The sequence below is a fragment of the Tinamus guttatus genome, unplaced genomic scaffold (assembly GCF_059628265.1).
Source record: "Tinamus guttatus ecotype Peru unplaced genomic scaffold, ASM5962826v1 Tinamus_guttatus_pri_ptg000690l, whole genome shotgun sequence".
Classification (NCBI taxonomy): domain Eukaryota; kingdom Metazoa; phylum Chordata; class Aves; order Tinamiformes; family Tinamidae; genus Tinamus; species Tinamus guttatus.
The window spans coordinates 291,654-317,323 of NW_028289224.1; the positions used below are offsets into that span (position 1 = coordinate 291,654).

Sequence of the window (25,670 nt, forward strand, 5' to 3'; positions counted from 1 at the left end):
ATCAGTGCCAACACAGGGAAGCCACAAGGATTCTGACGTCCCCAAAGGCATTGGCCAAACTACCAGACCAAAGGGATCCGCAATGTGTGGGGAAAGGTTTGAACAGTTGAAAAAGCTCTTAAGGGAAAGGTTAAGTAGCTGAGAGCAACTGAGCTTCATTCACTGCAGGAGATGAGTCTGTGGACAGTCTGACTCCATCCTCCGCACAGCTAAACCACGTTGATGAAATGCCATTATATTAGTCTCAAGTGGCACCATGGTTACCCATTAAATGGACTTTACTCCCAAGATCCCCAAGATGGCTCCTGTTCAAGCCAATAAGTACTGTGTTTGCTCCCTCTGGCATCTTCTCCTGTGCTGAGCTAAGTTCTGAATGAATCTGCTGCAACCCTGATCCAGCGCTTGACCAGCGCTTGACCGCTGCGGTCACTCCGGCTGTGCAAACGCAAACCCTCCCGGTTCAGTTCAAGGAGCTGCAAGCAGCTAGGCCCGATAACACTGCAGACTGCACCAGCAGAGAGGAGGAGCTGGAGCCCACAGAAGATAACAGGGACAGACAAACTGTACTACGGAGAAACACGCCTTCAGATGGAAAGCCACCATTCCCAGCTGGCTCCAGCATTAATGGGATTCCTCTCCCCCTTCATGACCTGCTCTCTGCTTTCTAACATCCTTCAAAGACAGAGCCAACCTTAAAGCTTAACCTTCCCTGCAGACCTACAGCCTGAAGCCTCTCATACCTAGGTAGCTAAGGTGCTCCAGAAATCAATTCACATTTTCTGTGCGGGGTCTTGAACAGATAAACTCTCAGGCATGTTCCTGGGGGAGGCCCAAGGAGCACCCCCAAGATCAAACAGAAGCTACTGAAGATGAGAAGATAAAGCTGCTCTCCAGATGCACGAAGAAAGAGCCATTTATAAATAGCCAAGTAGGAAGTCAAGTCTTCTTTAGGAACATACTTATATGAAGTTTGTTTGTTCCCAACTTCAGAAGTGAGAAATGGGAGGAGGAATAAAGATTTATGGCAATCTGCTGTAGATAGAGCCAGCAGCTTTCCCATCCTGGCGTTCCCATGGGCAGCCTCACGTGAGAACAAGCTCCAGCTCCAGACCCACCAAGTGCTGACTTCCCAATATCCGGGAAGGAATCTGCAGCACTCGGGGCCTTCATTTTGCCTAAGACTGCTGGCAGCTGGTGGCCTAACTCCAGCCATTGCTAAACTGACTTTGGACAATCCCGGGAATGGACTAACAGCTAAAATAATAATATAAAATAAATAAGTAAATAAATAGAAAACATATCTTTTGACTAAAAAGGGGCAGCCAAGCAGCCGAGAAAGAAGCAGTGGGCTCAAACCTGTTGACCTCCTCGCTGCTCTTCCACACCAAGGTCACGTTCCATGGGGAGAAACAGGGCGCATCTCCCATTTTATCCCAGTTCCTCCCGAAAAGGTTCTCCTCCATCCTCGTGGCACAGAAGCAAAGCTGGGTTAAAAATATCAAGCGGTTGGTGACCTCGGTGAGAAGAAAAAGGACTCCGACAACTCTTATTGACCTTGTCTATTCAATTAAAAAAAAAAAAAAAGGAAAAAGTGGGAAAAAAAATATAGGGAAATGTGACCACTTTCCTCCTGGGCAATAAGAGCAGAGCAAGAGTTGCATTCCCTGCAAGGCTCCCAGCGCCACCAGTGCCTGCTGCCCCCCAGAAAAAGCAAACAAGAGCAGGGACTAAAGGGAATGGAAGAAAGCCGTTTCCATTTTCCTTTCTTCATTTCAAATAATTATTTAAAGCTGCAATGGGCCTTGTTTTTAAAATCACACTGTGTGCACTCTATATATTACACGCAGACTGACACGAAGAATTACAAAAAAAATCCAACTGTTTTAGTGTTAGTCTCGCTATTTTTTGTAATTTTGCTGTTCTGGATTTTCTCAGGCTGTAGACAATGCAATAAATGTCCTCTATAAAACAATATTCTTCCATATTTTAAGAACGCAGTGGAAACATTTCTGCTGTTTCTTACTGTTTTCTAAAACAAAATTTAAATCTCATGCCAAATTTAAGCTGTTTTCCAGCAAGCCCCAGTAATTCGGGATGCTGGAGCTCCGGATCAGCGCTGCACTTAGGAGTGAACTCAGCTTTAAGCATGTGCTTAATTTCCCCTAAAGGTGACTTGAGCATGCTGAAGCACTTTCCTAAATAGGCATGGTTTGCTGTATCAGGGCATTAAAAAGAATATAAAGTTCTGAAATACAAGTTTAATAGTGACTTATGGTTTCTCTTCTAACCGAAAATGAAAAATTAATATGGATGCAATAGTATTTTTCTTGGGAACTGACATGTTTTTCCAATCCTCCGCATGTTATTGCGCTCCATTTTATATAGAAGCATTATTTGTTCAGCTGAACTATTTCCAGTTTATCCTGCATGATTCAGACATTCATTTGACTTTTGGACAACGGCGACTCCTTTTCAGAAATCAGAGGGGATTTATGTTTGGAGCACCAGCTATTTATTCTGCAAAAGTCAATTCTTTAAAGGTTGCATTGACCCAAGATTAAAAGTTTGAGTTTTTTTTTTTTTGCTGCTTCTCTTAAATCAGCACTCTGCAATTCCTGCAAGCTGTGAGGCAGCTCATGGGTTTAATATCTACTTCACTGTTTTTTTATATCAGCCCCCCAAAACTTCCTCGCAGGCTCCCTGCACCTACCCTGCCTTGAAGCTGGGGCCGCTACTCGCTGCAAAAAATGTTGGAAATTTTAGGCTTTTTATAAAAGCCCTTTGACAACTATGAAATAGGAACTTAAACCCAGGGTCAGCTCTTGCTTTCGGATTTGCAAGGCCAAATATAATGAGTTTCACTGGGAGACCGTGTGCAGAGTTTGTGTGAGCCCTGTAAACCCCAGCGCTGCGGATGCAATTCCCATCCCTGTCCGGACCTGGCCCAGGGAATTATACTGAGCAAGTCGTCTTCTTGCCGTGAGATCTCAAAAACACCCCAAATTAAAAGAGACCCTTAGCACGGCTCTGTAAAATCAGTAATTACTAAAATTACTGCAGGTCGAGGTGGCCCAAGGCCAAAGGACTGCATCCCACGTCTGTTCTCAGCTCTGCTGCTGTCCTGCCGGATGCCCTATTGTGGGTCATGACTTTGGCTCAGCCCTTCTATCTTCCGAACAGCAGGAATAACACAGGTACTTGCAGAGTGCTGAAATCTGTGAATGAGAAATTCTCCAAGAAACATTTTTTCATCCAAATTCACTTCATTTTACCCACGATGGTGCAGGAGAAGGAGAGCAGTACCACCTCTTTCCAGCAGCAATGCTCAGAGCAAGCCAGTGGCCTAAAATGGTTGTGTTTCCCACCTGCTGCTTCCATTCTTTCCCTCTGCTCCTTTCGCGCTAATAAATCGGGAAGCAGCTGCCAACACGGAGAGCGCTATGGAGCGGAGTGCAATGGCCACCATCTCCACGGAGAAGTTGCATGATGGCAAAGATGCTTCACATGGGGCCACACAAGGAGGCGGAAGGCAAAGAAAATCCCACTCAAAGGGCTTGGGAATGCCAGATCATGGACTCTCCATGTGCCACCGTGACCTACCACCTCCCGCTCGGCTGCACCACGGAGCAATGGGCACCTTTCGGCGCTTGGGCAGAGTGCTCCTTGCCTTCCCCAGCGGCAGGAGATGCGTCCTGGGGTTAATTTGCTAATTCTGCTCTTGTTCGGCATGAGCGAGGTCAGCGGCAGGAACCCAAAGGGAAGTGTCAACACGCACGTCTGCCCCGCAGGGGGCAAGGGGCTGACAGGGCTTCTTGCCTGGCATGCGTCTGCTTTACACTGTTGGTTTTGGCTCTTCAAAGGAAGGAAATTAAATGAACAGCTTCCCTTTTTTCCAGCCCCGTGGATTACTAAAGCGGGCAAGCGCCAAGCAACGAGGCTGCAGGAGGGCGCAAGGGCCTTTTCTCCAGTCATGGACTTTTTAAAGCCGAAAGCGCCTCCAGTGTAGCACCCTGCAGCTGTGCTCACCCCCACAAACACACCGGGAACACTGCAACGCCCTGGATGTCACGGGCTGGGAGCCCGAGCATGGCAGGAGGCTCTTTCTGCAGCATCAGAGGCTTCATCCCTGCAAACTGCTCTTCGTGGCCTCATCATCATCCTGCCCTGCTCAAGTAGGTCCATTTTTGATCCTGTCTAAAGTGAAGGAGCTTCTGCATCACCCAGCAGCACCCGCCCTGCACAAGGGCCAGTCCTCTGCAAACAGGCACCAAGGCTGCAGTCCTGCAGGATGTGGAAGCAGGAGCCAGGAAAGTGCATTCCCAGGTTGGGAGCACGCAGGAAGCCACATGCCACCCCCCACGGCACTGCGGGCGCTCCCGCAGCAAATCCCACTGCAAACAGCAGCAACTGCCTCATCCTGCTCCACTATAACCTAATTATAACTTCATTGAGACGCTACGGAGCCCAAGTCTTGCTGCAAGCCTACAGGAGGAATTTTAAAAGGTTCAAGGTGCAATAAAGGAAGCGTTGCAAGGGGGAAAACAGAAAATCCGTAGGGAAGCGGGAGCAAAAGCGGCTCCCCAAGGCAGAGGGTCTGAGCGGGCAGAAGCTCTGGGAAGCAGCAGGAAGCCGCACGGAGGCAGAGGAACGAGCCTCCCGGCTCCAGATGCTCCAAGATAAACACAGGGAGAGCACGGAGAGGTTTTCTTTTATAACACAGCTACCTTCGCCGGTAGCCAAGAGAGATACAGATGGCGGGCTTGGCAAGGGCTTCCCAAAGCAAGGCCACCTCCCTGCTCCTGCTTTTGCTCCGCTCTGGCGTGGGGTCTTCTCCGCTGGCCTCCTCTCCACAGGCTGTTCCTGATCTTCCCCTCGCCGAGCGGTCCCATCTGCCACCTCTCCTTGCCGCTCCCTGGCGAGTCCTGCCAAGGAAACACAACTCCGGGGAGAGCGAGCGATTCTGCCCATAAATACACTCCGTTACGTAACTGAAAATTGGAAATAGGTTGGCGCTCCCGGTACAAGCCCCTGCACCAGGGCCATTCCTGTAATTTATAATTTTTATAGACATCAAAACAGGAAAAACATTTACAGTTATGCAATAAGGGCGATTATTGAAAGCAGAAGTAGACATCAGCTGCTGGAAGAGGCTGGAGCGGCCAAGCTGCGCCCGCGGCTCAATGCTCCTGCTGCCTCCTCCTCGCTCCCCATCGCACACTGACCCTTCCAAACTCCATCAGGCTTCCTAGGAGAGGGGCTCCCCGGTCCTTCACATCCTGGCATCTGAGCACCATTTAAACCCCTTGCAATAAGGGCTCCTCAGGGGCCACCCAGCACTGCTGTATCTGCACAGTCCGCAACAACCTGCGGTGACCAAAGGACTTCTGGCTCGGGACCGCTTCCCTTGGGAAGGGCTCCATGCCCAGAGCCTCTCGGCTCCCTTCGCCCATCACCTAAGCAAACCCTTCCCAAAACCAGCACTCTCGTTTCCCAAATATCACGGAAGTTGCTCACAGTAATCCCAAGCAAGCATGAACAACAAAGAAACAGCAAAAACAAGCAATAAATCAGTGAAGTAGCTTGATAGAAAGGAACAAGTTTCCTCCCAGGAGGAGCAAAACAAGCACAGAGCAAGGAGAAACCGAGTGAGGCAATGTGGAGGAATGCTGAGATTGTTCTATGAGCCCTTCGGACCACGCCATGAACATCACGAGCCTCTGTGATGTTGCATATAGGAAGAATGGAGATGATCAGGGCCTCTAAAAGCCCGACCTTAGTGCAGGATGGGTGCACGTGTTCACACTGCAAGTTCACAATGCCCCTTCCCACAGCCACGGTTCTCCACCAATCCGACAGGCTTCAGCTTCCGACCAGAAGCTTCTGACCAGAAAGCTTTTCCAAGAAGGCAGGAGGTGACTCGCTGTCCTTATTTCCATCAAATACAACAGGGCCTAAAAGGCTCTCAAGAAAGATGTCAGTGCCCGGGAATCCCAGCTGTTCCACAGAGCCATCGGGGTCCCCAGGGTGGCTTTGCTATTGGGGATCCCCGGGGTGGCCTCCCTTGGCGCTCTCCGGAGCCATGTAAACAAACAAGCTCCTCATGGCACATCCCGAAAGCAGCAAACAGACACTCGGCCCCGCTGTCTCGCACAGCCCACGGCGAGGCCGTGGCACCGCGATAACCGGGGTGCTCCGGAGACGGGAGCCACCTGCGCCGGGGCTAACAGCACGGTACCCGGGAGCCACTTTGGGCCGGCTGCTGTCCAACCCCCGCTCCAGCAGGGACATCCACAGCACGGGGCACAGGGTGGCATCCAGGTGGGTTTGAACATCTCCAGAGAAGGAGACTCCACAGCCTCTCTGGGCAGCCTGTGCCAGGGCTCTGGCACCCTCACAGGAAAGTTCTTCCTCACATGGAGGTGGAACTGCCTGGGGTTCAACTTGTACCCGTTACCCCTCGTCCCATCACCAGCCACCACCGAGAAGCGTTTCATCTCTCATTCCTCCCTACAATCACCTCTCAGGTATTTGTACATGTTGATCAGATCCCCTCTCCTCTAGCCTAACCAGACCACACTCGCTTAGTCCTTCCTCACACGATAGATGCTCCAGTCCCTTCCTCATCTTCCTTCGTGCCCAAATGGGCAGGTGCCACGGGCACCCGGGGGATGCAGCGGACGCTGCAACTCCTGCAAACACCCGAGAGGGGCACGAGGGCAGCTCCCCCCGCTGCCGCCACCTCCCCGTTCCCGCTCCAGCCCCGCGCGCCGCATCCCGCTCCGGGCGGGCTCCCTGCTCGCCTCCCAGCGCTGCCCTGTGGGAAAGGGGGGAAGGCGCTGGCGACGGCAGCTCCTCGGGCTCCCCGTGAGCCTCTGCGAGGTTCTTTATCTTGTTACTCTAATGCAAACAGACTTCTGTGATTTTTTTCACATCCAAAATTTCACCATTGCAGCAACCGCAATCCTGGCAGGCTCTCCCGCGCCTGGAAAGGGAACAAACTTTCAAATCATTTATAAATAACCATTTCAAGCACATAGCTTTTCTTCTTTCATCCCACCAAAGGCAGAAATTTTGTTCGGGACCGCAAGCTGTCAACTTCCCAGCAAACCCCCCAATCCCACTTAACTCGCCATTGTAAACAGTGTAGTATTGCGCTACCACATCAATAAATAAAATTCTTGAAGGAATTACTCTTGTGTTTGATTCACATTTGTTCTGCATATGCCACGGAGCCCAAGGTACTCGGAACGCTGCGCTCGGGGGAGCCCTGGACAAGCCGCCTGCTCGGGCGCTTCTGCCTGTGCCTGTGTCCCCGGAGCGCGGACGGAATGACAGGAGGCCTCGTCCCCGCTGTCCTTGACTTCATGATCACCAAGTCCCCAGCTCCAGGCAGCCTGCGCAGCAAGGAGCGGGATGCGGAGGCCGACAGCAGCGCGGCGCTATCAGGGCGCTGCGTGGGTGGCCGGTGGATGCAGCCCTCGATCCTCCTCTCATCCCGGTTTGTGCTTGGGCAGCACCACGCGGATCCTCCTGGGTACCCAGGGGTGCAGCCGCCTGTGTCTCGAGCTGCTGCCGCCCAACGGTTGCCCCTAAAAACCCCCAGGAAGAAGGGGCTTCCCGAGGGCTTTGCAGCCATTGGTGGCCCCAGCACCGAGCTGCTACCCGGCTCCTCAGGGAGATGCCTGCGCGGAGAGAGGAGCAGCTCCCAAAGCTCCTAAAGACTCCAGAACACGGCAGAATTCAGAGGTTAAACAAAAATACGCAGAAAGATGAACTTTGATGACCTGAGCAAATGCCTGGCAAGCAAAACCCTTCCAAAGCAGCTTTGCACCCAGCAGCAGGAGACCTGCTCTGCAGGCACCTACGGGCAGTTTCTCAGACACTTCCCGCCAGCGACGATGCTCCCAAAGACCCCAATCCCACCACGGTGCTCCCAAAGACCCCAATCCCACCACGGTGCTCCCAAAGACCCCAATCCCACCGGAGCGATGCCCCCAGCAGAGCAGCGTCCCGCAGACCCCGCAGCAGGAGCAGGGATGGCACAAGCCTCTCACTTGCCACACTGGGCACCCACCGTGCACAAGTCCCAGCACATTCCTCGCGCGGGGTTCGGAAACGGGAGGGTTATTTAGCCACCCACACGCACGCAAAATTAACTAGTCATGTAAATTCAAGCTAATAAATGCCATAATTTTGCCTTTAACTTGGCTTTTTTTTAAATCTAGAAGTGAGTGTTTCTAATTTATGGAGAGAAAGAAGGAAAGAAAGGAAAAAAAAAAAAAAAAAAAAAAAAAAAAGAAAAAATAACTTTCATTAGCCCATTGGATCAAAACTGCCCAAATACAGGAGATCAGCACCAACCCACCTCCCGGTGCCCAGCTCACGTTTCTGGGATAGATTCACCCTGTCACCTTGGCACCGCGTCATGGTGACAGCAAAATGCACCATTTTCACACAAATAATGAGAGTTCCGTCAGAGAAGCTGGTCAGGGGAAGCCTTTACTCCTGGATCCCTCCCCAGACGGTCCATCAGGGTCCATAAGGTCTCCAATCTGAGAGCTCCCCAGGCCCGACTTCAATAATCTTTACAGCTCGTGGGAGCCACTGCAGTGTTTTCCAACAGCTAAAGCCTCACATCGAGTGCTGGGGCTCGTAAGTGGGTGCTGCTGCGTGCACCTGGATCCCTGCATAGTCCTTGGCCTCCTGGATGGACCGCAAAGTCCTGGATGCCCAAGGTACCCATCTGCTGTAGGCATCTCCGCTGGTTCCCGATGCTGATGCTTTTGGGCAAAGCTCGTTGGGCCAAAGGGCTCTTTCTTAGCACCCAAGTACCTCCCGTGGGACATCCCAGACACCGTTCCTGGGCTGTTTTCCCTCTGCTTTAGTGTTGGGAACTGCTGAGCTCCTACAGAGAAGAACCTATGCAGGCCCAAATCCCCTCTGAAGGGAATCCAGGCAGGCTATGTCTAGTAGGCAAAAATTTTGGAAGGGGAAACTCTGCTGGTTTATTAGGACTGAGGAAAACCCTGAGTTTCTGCACCCGAAGAGGGGAAGGGAGCCCTGGGGGCATCGTGGCCCCCAGGGAGGGGATTCCCGCCTTTCCAAGGGTGTTTGCTTTGGATTCAGCCTGTTTTGCAGTTAACTCCGAATTTCCTCAGCTCTCCCCTCCCTACTCTCCCATCTACTGCCCAGGCACCAGGTGTCGGAGCACTCCACTGTCAAATTTGCACAAAATTATTCGGAAACCTCAACCTTCCCTTTGGAGCTTATCTCCAACTCCCCGCTCCAAGCTGCTATTTTAACATTTCATCCAAGTCAGCTTCAGTTCCAGACATCCCCCCACACGTTGCCTTTCCCCAGCTTTTCTTTTTGTTACACCATAAAGTGACCACCAGCTAAAAATAACATCTTTTTTTTTTTTCCTTCTTTTAATGGATGGGAAGTTCCCCCCAAACCTGGAAAAGTTTCAGCGTTCAGACTCAGGCCTAAAAAGGGTAGTAAAGTTGAATACTTCACACTTGGGTTATGTCAGCTTTTAGTGGCAACACATGTATTTCATCCACGGTATCTGCACCATGCAAAGAAATAACCATGGAGGAGGAAAAAAAGACCTCAATATCTGTATTAATATTTAAACTAACTGTTATGTAATAACTGTATTAGAGAAATTTTCATCAAAAACTAATGGTAATTCATAAATTTTATAGAGACACAAAATTCTAATTTACAAACCGTCTTCCTGATTTTGGAGCTAACAGCGATGGAAAGTGCTCCTCACCTGCCTGTCAGCACATGTTCCCTCAGGAAGGAGAAGACCCTCCCTGGTTTCTGGAGGCCAACTTCTCATCCACACTAGTGCGTCCTGGTGCCCAAGAACATCTGGAGAGAAACCTGTGCCCATCAGGTCCATAGAGAATCCTTCCTCAGGGCTTCTGTATCAAAGAAATCTGAAATGGCTTGTGGGGGTTTACAGCGTGCTAGAAAATGTTAAATTTATCACTTGTCACTTCTCTTCCAACTCTTGCCCCATCTCTCAGTCCATGAAGAAGCATCAGGTCTCATGGGAAACAAAAATATTAGTGAGAAAAATCAATGCAGATGGATCCCGGAGATGGTTTGGTGCAAGGAGCTACTTCCACTTTACACCAAATCCTGGCTGTTAAACGCCTGCAACTCAGCGACCACCAACCAACCTTGGCCGGCCACCAAACTCACCTCATTGCCAAGTGAAGCCACTCAAAGGGAGCTGCACAGACGCAAGAAGGAAGTGACACCGGATTCACTTTGTCACTGTAAGAACAGCCTGCAAGGGGCACACTACACTGGCACGTAGAGTGACACATGCTCAGCGGGAGGAACCACTAGGAACAGGGAAGGAAGCGGTCGAGCTGTCCATAGTAGCTGCTCCTCACTTGTTTCCTGACATAAGTGCACGATCAAGGCCCAAATATCCCATGGGATTAGTAAAAACCCAGAGGGCACCAGAGCGAGAGGGTCACGTAACAGCCCCAGAGTTTCCCTTCCAGAGGTGGGATGGGGACGGATGACAACCCACCTTCCATCATCATGCGCTTGGAAATCCATGGAAGGGGCCCAGAACATCTACTAGTGCCACACGCTCCGGCAACAAAGACGACTTGCAGGGACACAGGAACGAGCAGATGGGGACATCCCATATCGCAGGGCACTCCTGGGAACTGCTGATCCGGGACCTCCATTGCAGCCCATGTTTCCCGCTTGCCCCTGGGGACAGCAGATGAAGCCCCACACAAGGCCAGAGGGCTTCAGGAGACAGGCTGGAAGCAGGGCACGTTCCTAAGGCTTCTGAAACGGCTGGTGCCCTTGGGACATGCCTAGGCTGCAAAACTCGCTCCGTCTCACCCCGCATTCCCAGACCATCCCTCCCTTCTGCAGCTACCATGGCTGCAGCTCCCGACAGCGCCAATCCCGAGACGTTCAACTCGCCGCGCGAGGCAGAATTCCAGCCATTTCACCAGCCTCTCCCTAAAAGCGGCAAAAAGCGTCTTCAAATGCCATGGCACTTTGCATCCGAGGCAGCGAGATTCCTGAAATATGGAATACATTAAAGTATTCGCTTTCACTCAGAAAAAAAAGCAGACCTATAAACAACGCCCCTGAGGCATCTCAGCAGTTTAATCTACCCAGGACGCCTTTTTTTAATTTTTTTTAAAGTCAATCAGAAGTCAACGGGTCCAGGAAGCAGTAAATGGCAAGAATTTGGTCTAAAAGAGAGAAAAACAAAATAAATGCATTAAAAAGCAGGGAGAAAACAGGCAGCCAGCAGCTCTTTGCAGGCCGGGGGCGCGGGGCTCAGCTGTGCACAAGCTGGCCCCCGCACACGCTCCCGACGCTTCATTCCAGCGGCACCACGAGACCGCCAAGCAAGGGGGTCTGTCAACATTTCTATCAGCAACAATCGTTCACGGGGGTTTATAAGGCCGAAAAGCTAATTTTCTGCAGCCCGATGGATCCTAAGTACATTAGGTCTCTGTCTAGGAGGAAATTATTAGTATTTAAAACCACATTCCAGGCAGAGAGGATTTTCTAACGGTGTTGGAAGGGCCGAGCATGCGACACCGCCGTCCACGTGCAGGAACCAACCTGGCGAGTCACAGCCTGGGCATAAAACCCAGCCGGGAGCCACTGTGCGCTTTAAAGAGACACAAACTCCTTCAGCCTACTTTGCAACAGCAAATTTCTGCCTTTAAAAAAAGTACAGAATAAAATTACACCTCAAAAAGCCCCTCAGGTGAGCCCACAGCTTTGCAGAGCAGCACAACACACTCCCAAAGCAGCAGCAGGGACATGCTGGATGGAAAACCTGCCTTTATTATATCAAAGCTGCTGAGCTGCCTGCAGTGCGGGTCCAGCCTCGGTCCCGATCCCACACAAGCTTCGGAATCAGCCCGAATGCCTTCGGACACCCGGCAGCTCCTCCACACCCCCAATCTCAGTGGATTTTGCAGAAGACGCAAGAGCGCGCCCGCCGCAAATCCCAACATCCCTGCTGAGGAGCACGAGGAGAGCCAGGCCCAGGCCGCTGCCGGGATCCACTTGCATTCCGGGACACTGGGATCAGGGAGGAGGATGTCCCCGTGGTCGAGGCTCATGCGGCCTCCAGCTTGGTCCCCAGCATCTCGCGACGCATTGAGGAGCCCATGGAGAAGATGAGGACAGTATCAGTCCTCTTCAGGGATACATGCTGCAACGGGCATCACTGACATGAGGGGTTCCAACTGGAGGAACAAAAATTTTCTTGCAACAAACCCAGTCAAAGGGTGGAGCAGGTCACCCCAAGAGCTTTCTGTCCTTGGAGGATTTCAAGCTCAGAGGGGACAAAGGTTTGAGTAACTTTTTCTGACCTCTCCATTTACCTGTGTTGAGTAGGAATCATGGAATTATTATGGTTGGAAAAGACCTTTAGGATCATCAAGTCCAACCACAGGTTGGACTATAGAGACCTCCTGAGGTCCCTTCCAACCTATGCTCTCTGAGGACCATCTTAGTTGAAGAATCATTGCAAGAAAGGAGACCCCAACATCTCGAAGGCTTAGCTTGGCTTTGCTCCACAGGAGTTGAGATGAAGGGGTAAAGGTTGCTTCGAAGTTCCACCTCCATGTGAGGAAGAGTTTCCTTCCTGTGATGGTGAGAGCATCCTGGAACAGGCTGCCCAGAGAGGCTGTGGAGTCTCCTTCTCTGGAGATCTTCAAACCCACCTGGATGCCACCCTGTGCCCCGTGCTCTGGGTGTCCCTGCTGGAGCAGGGGGTTGGACTGCATGATCTCTAGAGGTCCCTTCCAACCTCAGCTGTTCTCAGATTCCGGGATTCCTGTGACCCTTGGGGTTTGCATGCAGTTTTCCGGATCCTCAGACAGAGGACAGGTTCTTGTCTTCACCTTTGTGCTCAGGGTGGCTACGGGGAGCCTCACACCACGTGCAGGGTGCCCACCACGTGAGCACCCACAGGGCAGTAGAGTCGCAGTAGCAGCAAACCCCAGCTATCAAAGCTGCAGCTGCAACAACAGCACCGCGCTGTAAAGATACTTCAATAACATCTGATACATTAAATTTTAAAAAGTCAGATTTACAGGGCCAATGTCCCCACTTAAAAATAAAACATGCACAGGTGGCTAATAAAGCTGGACTTTAACAGCCACACTTGCAAAAGAAATTTATAAGAGTTAGTAAAGCTCGTAGCCTTTTAATTGCATGTCAAATAATGGGCTCTCAAGAACTACACCAGATTTCTTGTAGTCCATGCCAAGTGCTTCTACATGTTACAGGTCTGGCATCAGTGAAAGTCTGTCAGATGCTAAGGGGTTAACACAACCTCCAAGACCAGAGAGTTACTAGCTTCAAGGCAATGCCACCAAGTCTGAAATGAAACAGAAAACATTTTTGCCAGCTTTGTTACAAATAAAGGCTTATTAAAAACATTTGCGTTTGCTGCTAACAGAAACAGCACAAGACATTTAAGAAACATTTGAACTTGTAAATACATAAAATTAATATACAACAAATTTCTTTGATCCAGAGGATATGAATTCCCTTTCCCTACAAATCTGTTCATTAATATTGCAATGATCCACTTATGTCACTGCACTTGCCAGGATTTTATAAGGAAAATACTTCAAGTACCAGCAGGCATCTCTGGCCTTTCCCCTGCCAACAGACTGGAACATTCACGGACAAGGCCGGCAGGGAACAGCAGTAACGTGAATCTCCACAGAGATCACACGCCACCCCGGCCACTATGGTGTCCAAAGACTGAGGAATATTACATAATTTCACCTCAATTCCCCAGAAAAACAGTATTTTAGAGAGTCAAGCATCAAATGCAATGGCTACATAGTTCACCTCGCTTGGAAAGTGGCAGAGAGGGGAAGCAGCACAAGGCTCAGGAGCAGAAGTCAACCCAACACGAGGGGCAAGAGCTCAATCTGTTCTCATCTCATGTCCCTGATCTAGCAGGGCCATCTTTGGTCACTTAAACACACTGACCAGTACCCCAAAGGCCACCTCAAATTTTCCCACATCATCACATTCACCTTTCTTGCAGCCAGGAGAGATAGGTCCCGACCCTCTCTCATCACAAATAAAGCAAAATAAAGTCTGAACTAGAATAATGGAGGTTGAAATTTCACAGCAGACTGTTCCAGGCCACCACGCATGCATCAGAACCAAGCTCACCAAGTTCTCATTAGTGGAGAATGCAAAATGGTAATCAGCGTTTTAAATTTTAATGAAGAAAGGCCTATGAAAATAGATTAGTGGCCCAGAAACGGAGGAACAAGGAAGAGGCCGTAGCTTGAGACCCAGGATCCATGTGGGATTCTCAACGTTAGCCGCAGAAGTTTGTGCTGTGCAAGGTGGACTGGCATTTTGGGGGTCCAGGAGCTCTGGATGGGACTTAGAGAGCAATATTGCAACCATATGCAAAGCCCAGTAGAGCACTCGTGAGCTATTCAACTCTCCCTTTCCCCAGTCAGCTTACAATCAACATGAGAAGGAAGTCCCACCAGACGGGGGGCTGGTGAGCAACTTCCTTGCCAAGGAGCAGCAGCATAACAAGCAGAGATGCCAGTAGCAGGCAGAGAAGTAGAGAAGAACACTAAAAAGCTAAACAGAGTCATGCGGGAAAGCATGAAAAAACAGCTAGGAAAGGTCAGCAGTGCCCGTTAAACACCAAACACTCTCCACATTGGCTCTTACTGGAAAGTGCTTTTATCACGTGGAAATGCTGGACCCAAACACCAACGGTGAGCAGCATCAGGAAGCTGGACAGAGCTATCCCAAGCGAGGGAAACCCCTGGAGCACAGGACACTCCAAGGAGGAAAGCTCTTTCCCTGGGTTATGTTTAATGGGCAAGCAAAGAAGAATCCGGCATAGGTCATGTCAGATAAGAGGATACTAGGATGATAGAATAGGATGCTGGATAGGAGACATCCAGCCAGCCCAGTGGACTTATTGCAGAAAGGTACCAGCCCCCTGCTCAGCCTTCCCTATCTATTTTCCAAGTGTCTTTTTGCTAATTACCAAGTTTTGCAACACTATGAGACAGATGCCAAGAGTTACCCACACTGCGCTGTCTGCACAGAGAAGGGGATACAGATAACAGCAGGAACGGGATCACAGCAAGAGCCTATTTTTTCCAATTTTGCAACTAAGACACCAAGCAATCCTGATCCAAGTGAATACCTTGCATCTCATAGTCATCATCTCTAAAAATAAAACAGAAATTTGCCTTTGGTGCGTGTCCAAAGAAGCTTCTGGAGCTAGACGTTAAGCACCATCAAGAGACTATTTTATGTGTGTATGTGGATATGTATATATATAAAAAAAAAATGTATATACAGATATCGGAGCATCTACTGAACCACTCGAGCGCGGAAGCTCTGCAAGCAGAGCGCAGCCGGTGCAGACCCGGAGCGCTCTCCATCGCCGTGTCCGTGTGATGGTCGCGCAGCGCCGAAATCCTCTTCTCCCTCATCAGCAGGCCCGGCCATGGCCAGGCGCTACCTACCCTCATTTATCTGCTCGCTTTTTCACATCTGCTCGCTGGAAACATGGAGTTGAAGGACATGACAGGAGGGAGGGAAAAAGGGGGGGAAAATTGCTATTATTTCCACATGGGTTTGAAAAGAAAAAGGCTTTCAATGAAAATACATGAGTAAGGGCTTGCACAGGCCCTATACGCACCGTATAGGGAGGAAGGGCTCCCACTTCCCCGCGCTCCGAGCGGGCTCCTCCGCAGGCCGCTTGGCAGCCGCGGCGCAGGGCCCTGCCAAGGCGCCCCCGAGGCCTGCGCTTTAATCAGCGCCACAGAAAGCTGAACACGCGCTTTGAAACGCGCCCCGCATTCAAAGCGCCGCCTCGAGGGGGTCCTGCCGGATAACGCGTCCCAGGCGGGCCGCGGCTCCCGCCGCCATCCCGTCACCGCTGGCTGACCCGGCGGCACTGTCATCGCCCGCGCGCGGCCCACGAGCCTCGGCCCTCGTGGGGGTAGCGGCAGAACCGTCCCCAGCCTCCTCCGTGCCCACGGGGAGCACGGCTCACGTCGGCTCCACTCCGCGCTCCAGGATTTGGGGAGTATTTCCCTGGACTAAACTGCTTTCAAGCTGCTTTTCAAGAAATCTTCTACTCCCCTTCTTTCCTGTCTCCTTTTGGTTCCCTGTTCTGCAGGGAGACTCTTCCACCACAACATTTTCCGGTCTGAAACAAGCTCCCAGAGATCTGGCAAGAATCTGGCACCATCCACCAGGAAAAGCTGCTGTCAGCAGCAGCAAGATGCTTCCAGAACACACATCCGGAGCAGACACCTGCCATACCTTATCCTCAGGTTATGGATTTGCCTCAAAAACACTGACAATATTTTTTTTCTTCACTTAAACATCTAGAATGGCTGTATAAACCGTAGAATATGTTTCTGTTTTTTTCTTTAGAAGCAAACAAGTAGTTTCATCCTGCAGGGCTACAGAAATCACATCACATACATACTTCACCCTTCCCTTGCCACTACTCCTCCCGTGCAGGGTATTTGTCTCTCACTCGAGAAACGTGCTGATTTTTGACAGAAAAAAAAAAAAAAAAAAAAAATCAATCTTTGGCCTTTATCTGAGCCTCCAGTTCCAGGGACAAGCCACGCTCACATCCCAGAGGCTCCCAAATGGAATAAAAGCAGGGAGATGGGACGGGAGGCAGGGCCGAGCATTCCTGCAGGCCCTGGCGCGCGTTTCTACCCAAAGCTGTTCTAAATTTGCTGCATACGTGAATTAGAAGAATATGTCGAGAGGCTTAAATGACCTTAACCTGTCAGCAGAACTTCGTATGTATAAAAAAAAATTAAAAAAGAAAAGAAAAGAAATCGGAGCTAGAAGTCTGGGGCTGCTGAAGGATGTGGGTCTGCGATTTCGGCACGCACCCGTTTGCAATTTGTACAGCGGTGTCAGGCGGAGGGCACGCGGCGAGCTCCCCCTGCAAACCCAGCCACGGGCCCTGCCCCAAAACACGGCCCCGCTCGCATCAACGTCCACCCTGCAGCCAGAATCCTCCTCTGCAGTGGCCTGATTTCATGGGGAACTCGTCCCTTCCCCACCATGTACAGCTGGGTCGTGTCCCACGAGCTGAAACAAAATAGAGACGTTTAGCAGCACCTCTTTTCCCAGCTGCAGCAAAATAACCGTTAAGAGCAACTAAGGGCCCAGCAGAACACAGTCGTGGCTCTGCTCGGCACCGCTCCTGCATGTGTCCCGACAGGCAGAAGATAAAGGAGTGATTCCAAGAAACATCCCTGTGTTTCAGGGCTCTAACCGGCCACACAAAAAGCGGGTCCAGCTGCTGGTTGCCCTGTAGTTAAACTTTGGATTTTATGATGCAGCCATGTCCGCAGAACGCGCTGGATATGCTACTGGGGAAATCGCAGTCCCTGCGGCCATTACTCATACGTATGCTGAAATAAAAAGGCCCATGATTTAGCAGTTTCATTTTTGAGGTCATAAAAAGAATTCAGAGGAATACCCACCTATTAATAAAGTTCCTTTACAGTATAAATTTTAAACGCAGACTTCAAGGCACACAATTCCCCTTAAATAAACAGAGAGACCTTCCACAAAAAGCCAGGAAACGTTGGAATAATAATTTTTAAAAAGTTCTTTTACGATAATAAGCACATTTGCGCTCCAATTATGCGATGTGGGAAAGGAGGAGGGTGAGAGCATGAGGAAGCACAGAGACCTCAGACAACGTGTGCAGGGAGGAACGACGTGCTTAGGTCTGCAAATTCCCAAATGCCTCCTTCCTACGGCACGCGGCCGAGCCGGAGCATCCCCACTTCTTCCTGTGGCAAACTCGGGCCTCAAGGAGCAAAGCAGGGGACTTCTTAGATCTTTCTGTAATATTTGATGCAAAACAACATCTTTTTCCTAGTTGGAGTCAGCCTGCACAGTAATTAAGGCTTGCAGGCTTCTTCAACACTCACCCATCTCTCTCCTGGGCTATAACACCCAGCAGAAGCAACTGCTGGCAACATTTTTAAATCAAGACAATGTTTTTTTAAAATCAACTCATTTAAATTATCGCAGGTTTAACAGCAGAATCACCAGTGCAGCGGGGCTGTCTGCACAACGCCGGGCATCCCTTCGGAGCGCAGCTTCATCTACGTCGCCCGCCCCAAACCTGCAGCTGGGAACACACTCTGCCATCGGATTTTTAATATAAACAGCCCCAGAACATGCATCTCCCCCCTTAATACGGCAATATAACAGAGTAGACAAGCAATAGCATCAAAGATTAAGTAGCTCTTGTTACAGAAGTTTACCAGAATATAAGTTTCTGCTTTACAAACTTGCCCAGGAGGGAGGAAATACAGTTTTCTTATCCTGGCTTCTGCTGTGTAAATAGTCACCGTACACTCAGCCACCAGACTGACCTTTATAAAAGCCTCTCCTCCCTGCATCTGAGGCTATAAATTTCCCCTGCTTTTATTAAACAACATTATTCTACTTTCCGAGCTTGTTAAAGAAAACCTTTGGAACAAGAGACCCCGTGTAAAACATCTGGAAGTTAAGTTGTAGGGGATCCTTCTTGGGCTGGTCTTTAAAACACGCTTCCCTGGGAACCAGCAAATGCAGGGATCGTCCAAAAGGCTAAAAACCTGGAGCTTGGCATGGGCCCAGGTGGCAGGGGACCCTCGGTTTTCATGGCACACACACGACCTCTGCAGAACACGAGCATCTGCCAAAGCAGGACATCCCTGCCCCACGCGCCTGAGCAGCACCGTCAAACCCTCTTTGCTCTAAAACACACATAAAAAAGCAGAAACAGCTTCCATATGCATCGCAGAGGCTCGCATAAAGTTAGAAAAATGTCAGAGATGAGGATAATTAAGAACACGACACAAACAGCATTTCCCAACAGTTTTCCAGGCCATCCAAAGGCCACCGATGGGTCCCCGGAGCAGTCGCCCGCACCAGCAGCCCAGGCTGGATTGCACATGTTTGCCTTGGAAATGAGGAGCGTGGATGGGATGGGATATCCCAATAAGCCTGGATTGCCACATGCCACGTCTCTACTTATTACCGTTATACTGAACAACCAGCGTGGACGAAGCCTTCCCGGATTTCCGCAGCTCCGTCGGCTATCGCTGTGGGACAGCCCCAGGGCCGGAGCTCCCGGGCAGGGACATGGGCGAGGACGAGGACAGGGGCGAGCAGGAAGGCAGTTGCTGTCATTGAACATCATTTCTTGCTCCAAAATAAAGCGGGAGAAGTGCTTAAAATCACAGTTTTTGCAGGTGTCGCACAGCAGCTTTCAGTACCGTCGTGCTGAGCAGCCCCATAGCCAGCGTGGAAAGTAGCAAAAGCTGCAAAACTTGCACCTGGGTCGGCTTTTATACAAATGCTACATTTCAATTGAAGCTAAACATTACTCTGTAGGTCATTTAATAAAGAATCCCATTATTTATGTCATACTTAAGAGGTTTGGGAGCTTTTTGCATCACCGTTTCCTTCCAAGCTGCACACAGAACCAGGTCTCCTCAGTTTCTCACAGCTAAAAAAAGGGTTTTTACAAAAATTAGATAGGAGCATTTTTATTACAATACCCACAACTATTCAAGTCAAACTAAAAAAAAATAGTATTATAAAAGTAATAATAAATAAACAAAACAGCCAATGGTTTCCTCGGTGATCACCCGCCGCGCGTAGCTGCTGCTCTCCAAGCTTCAGTCCCGGCCGTAAGAACAAACCGCAGCACGGAGCAAATCCACGCAAAGCGCCTCGCGTGCCCAAAGCAACCGCCACAAATCCCGGGAACTCCAGCCCAGAATTAAGCTTAAATCCAGACATACCTAAAGCACTGAAGCACACAGCTGGGCGCTACAAGGACGGAGCGCTACATCCCAGCAGCCGCAGCCAATTTCTATTAGCAACCATCATCTCCAGCCCAAAAAGCAGCAAAAATATCTCCTCCCACGTGCCTCGTCCACAAGATTTTCTCTTTTTAAGGCCAACTGCATGGGATCTGGTGCTACCAAACCTTTCTGCACCTAAGGAGAGCAGGGCTGCTGCTGAAGCGCATTCAGAGGTGCTTCGTGTTCTTCAGGTCAGCATCCAAGCAGCATTCCTGCCAAAACACCACTGAGTTTTGGACTAAACTGCGTCACCGTGCAATGATTTTGCCTGGCTTTGGGAAGGGTTTGCACACACCTCGGTGTGAAACCTTGTGCCACGCTGCATGAGCACTCGCCTACACAGACCTCACTCTCTGCTGCTCAGAGAGCACATGGACAACAGCATCCAGCCCCAGGAAAAGGGAACCTCCACTTGGAAGGGCAACCTGACAAACAGGAACCCCGCAGCTGGGACACCGAGCACCCCAACGTGCACCAGGAGGTTGGCACTGCTGCGCCGCGCATCAGCTTGGAGAGCGCATCCTACCAAGGCTCTTAAAATAAATCCAAGCTGCTCTGCCTCCCTCTCAGCGAGGCACGTGGAACATCTTGGCCGTCCTGCCAAACCTGATCTGATAATGGCTCTTGGATGGGTTGTTCTTGGCCCCCTGCGTGGAGGCGTCGGCGGCTCCGTGCGCGGTGACCTCTCGCGCATGCTGCGCATTCCCTGGCCGCTGAGCGAGATAATAAAACCACAGCCCGGATATCAGCGCCTGTTAATGACGTGTAATTCATTCCTGGCGAGGCCGGGGCTCAGATCCTAAAGCACAAAAAACAAAACGCACACACACAGGCTTGCAGGGCCCAAGTCCACAGCCAGTTCAAATGCACTGAGCTACTTTCATCCTTCCAAGCTGGATAATTAGCGACAATATCTGGAAAGCAGCAGAGTCCCCTAGAACCATAGGTAATAAAACACCAATTTTTTTTATTATTAAAAAAGAAAAGTGAAGGCAAGGAATCAATGAGATCTCATTGTTTGTACAGTGAAGCTACGAGGTTTCGTGGTGCTCAGAGATGCTTCCAGTGGCTCCGCGGTGACCCCAGGTGTCACTTGCTGTCCCCCCGCCACGTTTCCTGGCCAGGAGAGGGGCTGAGGCCCTGTCGGCCGGCCAGGAACGCAGCCCGGCTCCGAGCACGCCGGGACACATCTTTCCGATTATCACAAAATGAAATTTTCAGCTCTTGTCATCATCCGCCTCAGATTTGTAATGTTACAAAAACACGATTTCCTTTCCCCATTGTATCAACCCCCTGCTCCACTCCCGCTGGTGAAATCAAACAATTTTGAAAGAATTTATATGATGCTAATTTAAACCGAATGCATTGAGCTGCCAATCGCCGCTCCCCAAGTCTCCCAGGCCTCCTGCCAACGGCACTCACTTCCCGCGCATGTCTCTCAGCCACCAGTGGGATGTTTTAGGGGTTTCGGGATGTTTTAGGGGTTTAGGTCTTACTCCCTCCTTGCTGCCCAAGCATCCCAGGACATTTTTTGCGGGATGTAGCCCAGCACACGGGTCCAAGTTGCAGCATCGTACGACTCCACGTTGGCACTTGGACCCCGCTCCTCAAGTGGCTGTGCAGCAACAGGACGTGTTGGCCATCAAAAACCAGGCAATTTCCACCCCCAAAATGCCGGCATTCTCCCCCGTGATGAAGAAAACCCCCCCTTTATAGTCTGCATCTTGCTTCAAAGCAGCACAAAACTGGGGCTCTGAAGCTGTTTGCCAACAGGCGATACAGGGAGTTGCACTAAAAGCACCTGGATGTTGGCTTCTTTGCAAGCCTGCTTTGGATGCTCCTTTGCAACAGCCCGGTTCAGGCTGTATTTTATTAGCATCTACATGGAAGACAAGAAATGAAAATCTTTCCACTTACACATTTTTCTGAAGACATTCAGATACTCCAGCTCTGTACCCTGAACAGACCTGTTGGCAACAGCATCAAGCCAGAAAAAAAATAAAATCAGCACAATCCAGAGACAACCCAACTTCTATGTTTAAACTCCAAAATAGCTGTAAAGGGACAGAAGGTGGCCAAAGACCAAGAATTTCTGAAATAGCATGAGGCAGTCACTGGGGTGGATAAAAGGAGAAAAGAGTCCAGCTAAGGTTAGGTTCAAGTAGTCACAGCAGGAGTTGAAATGGTATCAAAAGTTGATGAACAAATAATGAATTTAAGGGAAGCCCAAAATATTAGTAGTTGAAATCAGTAGTGAGGGACAGAGTTGAAAAAGCATCTAATATCCCAAAAGAGTGAGGGAAAGATTGTGGGTAAGAGAGGTGTTAGAGAAGAGTAAGGAGACAGGAAAACTCACTCTGGAGGTTTCCTGAGAAGCCTGCTGGCTCACACCAACAGCTACTGCAAAACCAAAGACAAACCCCATGAAGGACGGACAAGAACGGGGCAGGAAAATACAGTATTTGCCCAAGCTTGGTGTGACAACAGTGAGGAGCTGGGGGAAGACACTTCCTGGGCCATTAACCTCTTGCAAGTCCTTGTCCAGTCTGTCCTAGAAACCATGGGAAATTTTGCATCTACTGTCCTTTAACAAGCAGCTTCCCAGGTCCATCACCTGGTGAAATATTGGAATAGAGGAGGCGCAGTGAGTCCCCACCAAACCCTCCAAGGCCTCTCCTGAAGATGCACATTGCAAGCTGGAGGAAGAAGGGTGAGAAATGGTGAGAGAAACACCAGGACGGAGCTCATGGCAGAGAAGATCCCAGTAGCAGCAAGTGCCGCTATCCTGGCTTTGCTGGATGGGGAAAACCGGGCTGCATTGGAGAAGGAGAAATTTATGGATCAAAAGGCAGCAAGGGAAGTGTGGAAATATCTACCAGAGGAGACAGGTGGGGGCACTTTCTCAGCACTGGTCTCCCTAAGAAGGCATGGAAACGTGGCTGGATTTGCACGTTTGTGCTCTCCCACTTCCCAGGGTCCCTCCACACTTGGCACACGATGCTCCTAGGTGCACGTTCAGATATTTCTACTCAAGTAAATTCAGATAGTTCGATTATTCTATGACTCACCACCGCTGGAAACACATAGACAAAGCACAAGGAGGAAGAACTTCGCCAGATGGTACCGAAAGGGACACTGTGACATCCCCATCAGGATGCCAAGATCACAGCCCTGTTTTCTGCGGGTTCAGAGAGATTAACTTGATTTAACATAACGACTGCTAGGGCCAAGCAGGCATCTTTGTCAGGTCACAGCGTGGCACCTGTTCAAGGCTCCCTTAAACAACATAAGGGGTCGGTTTGTTTTCCTGAAATACGAGGAGTTTGAGAAGACAATAAAGCAGCAGATACACCATAAATTAATTAATAGAAATCCTCAAGACAGCACGTTTTATAGAAAGGATTCCCTATAATCAGGGAAAATGAACTTGCCTTTGCCTCTAACCTCATATATAACGGCATGATTTTACACTTTGTGAAAGCTTATGGCCAAAGTCCTTCCCATTAATCAACAAGTCTCATCAGTCGATCAGTACCGAAGGGAGCACTTTACTGCTCAAGAGATGCAACATTTCACGACCAGCAAATCTGAATTTCATCAGAGCAGCAAAGCTCTCCTGACAGCCAGCACGAGCAACGCTCTCCAGCTGCGATACGGAAACTTGTTTTGGAATTCAAGACTAGAATATTAAAGAAGAGGAGAAGAAAGCAATTCCACTTTAATATGTGCACGGCTATGTCCAATTAACCAGGTTCATCTTTTATAGAAATGAACTGTCAGGCAATCATAAACAAGTGACAATAAAAGCACACATAGTATTTAAAAATTAGTTCAAGACAAAAGAAAATATGGTTAATACATGTATTTCTATTGCATTGCTCTGAATCTGAGACATCAGGACTTGTGTGGCAGGGTCTGCCAGGGTTCACCGGGCACAGGAGCACAAATAGGTGGAAAACACGACCCAGACACACAGACCTGGTCAGGGAACCGGCGATCCGCAGCAAAGTAGAGGTGGGGGAAGAGAAGCGCAAAAATATATTATTGCTTTCCCATGGTATTACACGTAAATATGGAAAAGAAGCCCTACCCAGCTGCCCAAGTCCCTACCTGTTTCATGGCCGTCTCTCCAATCTTGTCAGAGTGCTTACGGATGCTCTCCAGGAAATCCTTGAGGTCCGACATGGAGACCTCCTTGATCTCCTCGCGCAGCTTGGGGATGTTGTCCAGCATGACCTTGCAGAAGCGGTAGTGGCTCACACGGGGCAGGTACGTGTGCTCCAGGTGCTCCAGGGTCTTCAGTGCAGGGTAGTGCCTGCGAAGAGCAACCAACAACTTTTTCCCTGTCACCTCCCCTCCAAAGCACATGTTAAGAGCAAATAATTCAATACACCCCAGGGTTTCACCTCTGCAGCAAGGAATGCAGGTACAAGGTACATGAGCCACTGGACTCAGATGCACTTGATGCAAGTTTGCTGATGTTATCCCAGTCAGGGAGCAAGGTTGTTGGGAAAGGGCAAACAAAACGGGAGGCAGCTGAGGAAGCCTTGCCCAAGGGAGGGCAACCTCCGAGGAAGCATCAGTGGGGTCTATAGGAATATGTTTACGGCAAACACTAGGTCACAGGCTCCTCTAGGACAAAATAAGGCCAATTTAGCTCAGACGACTCCATCAGGAAAGGGAATGGCCTTCTTCAAAGCAACGCCAGAGGGAAGGAACCAAACACAGATCATCTTGGCTGCAGTCACCTGCCAGCGACACCCTGAAGCCGGCAGAGGTGGAGAATAAGTTTGGTGTCATAAGAAACATAACCCTGGAAAAGCCCAGCATCCAAATCCCAATGCAGGGCCGTTCTTGCCTAAATTCCCACCAGGTCCAGGGGAAAGTTGTTTTAAGCAGAAGATGCCCGGCCTGTTAGGAACACGGAATGTCCAACGGCTTAATCCTGCAACTCGGGCACTGTTTACACCGGTGGCGAGGTACAGAAAAGTTATTTGCAATAAAATGCAATCTCCTCTAGAGAGAAACTTAAAGAGCATGCAGAAAGCCAGAAATTAAACCGGGGAAATAAACACACTTGGGGGTTTTGTTGTGTTTTAGGACGTTGTTTGTTGAAGAGCCGCAACTCAGAAGCTAAAATGTAGCCTGCAGAGACAGCACTTGTTCCCTGCCCAAAAGCAAGGCTGAAAACGTGTGGGGATGAGGAAAGTTCAGCTGCTTTGGAGACGCAGGGACCTCTCTGACATGGTCCTCCCTGCTCCTGGTTCAGATTCTTTGGACGCGCAGCTTTCAGCTTCCATTTGTTTCAAAATGAACCAATCTGGGGAGTGCGAGGAAGATGCAATTGCCAGAACAGACCCTGGAAATCTTCTCCAGAAGGAGAATTCCCTCGCGAGGCCGGAGCCCCGCACTGCGCTCCAGCTGCCCATCCCACACGGAGCAAGAGCCCAAGCCGTCCTGCAGGAGGAGCCCTCCTCCCCTCCCAAGGGCTGCGAAGGGCGGCGGAGGCAGCAAGGAAGGTTCCAATGCTCCGTTCCAACCCGCTCTGGCCCCGTTTGCAGCACGGCAGGTGCTGCACCGTGTGACGGGCAGCAGCTGAAACCGGCGTCACATCCGACCATGCGATTTCCGAGACAAGTCCTGTAGCTCAGCTCACTTCTGAGCAACAGCTAATCCTCCTACCTACCTTAGCAGCTTCTCCTACCACCCCACACAACGTTTCGTGGGCCTTTGGCTTCG

General features: G+C 50.1%; 1 protein-coding gene across 5 annotated transcripts in view; it reads right to left on the reverse strand.

Annotated features, from left to right (window-relative positions):
* The window catches only part of EXOC6B (exocyst complex component 6B), a 215,576-nt gene that overhangs the window by 155,677 nt on the left and 34,229 nt on the right, over nt 1-25,670 (reverse strand). For all 5 annotated transcript variants that reach the window (XM_088536658.1, XM_088536656.1, XM_088536657.1 and 2 more), the window contains exon 6: nt 24,042-24,246. In XM_088536658.1, the coding sequence (XP_088392784.1) occupies nt 24,042-24,246 (205 nt within the window). The remainder of the gene's footprint in view (nt 1-24,041; nt 24,247-25,670) is intronic.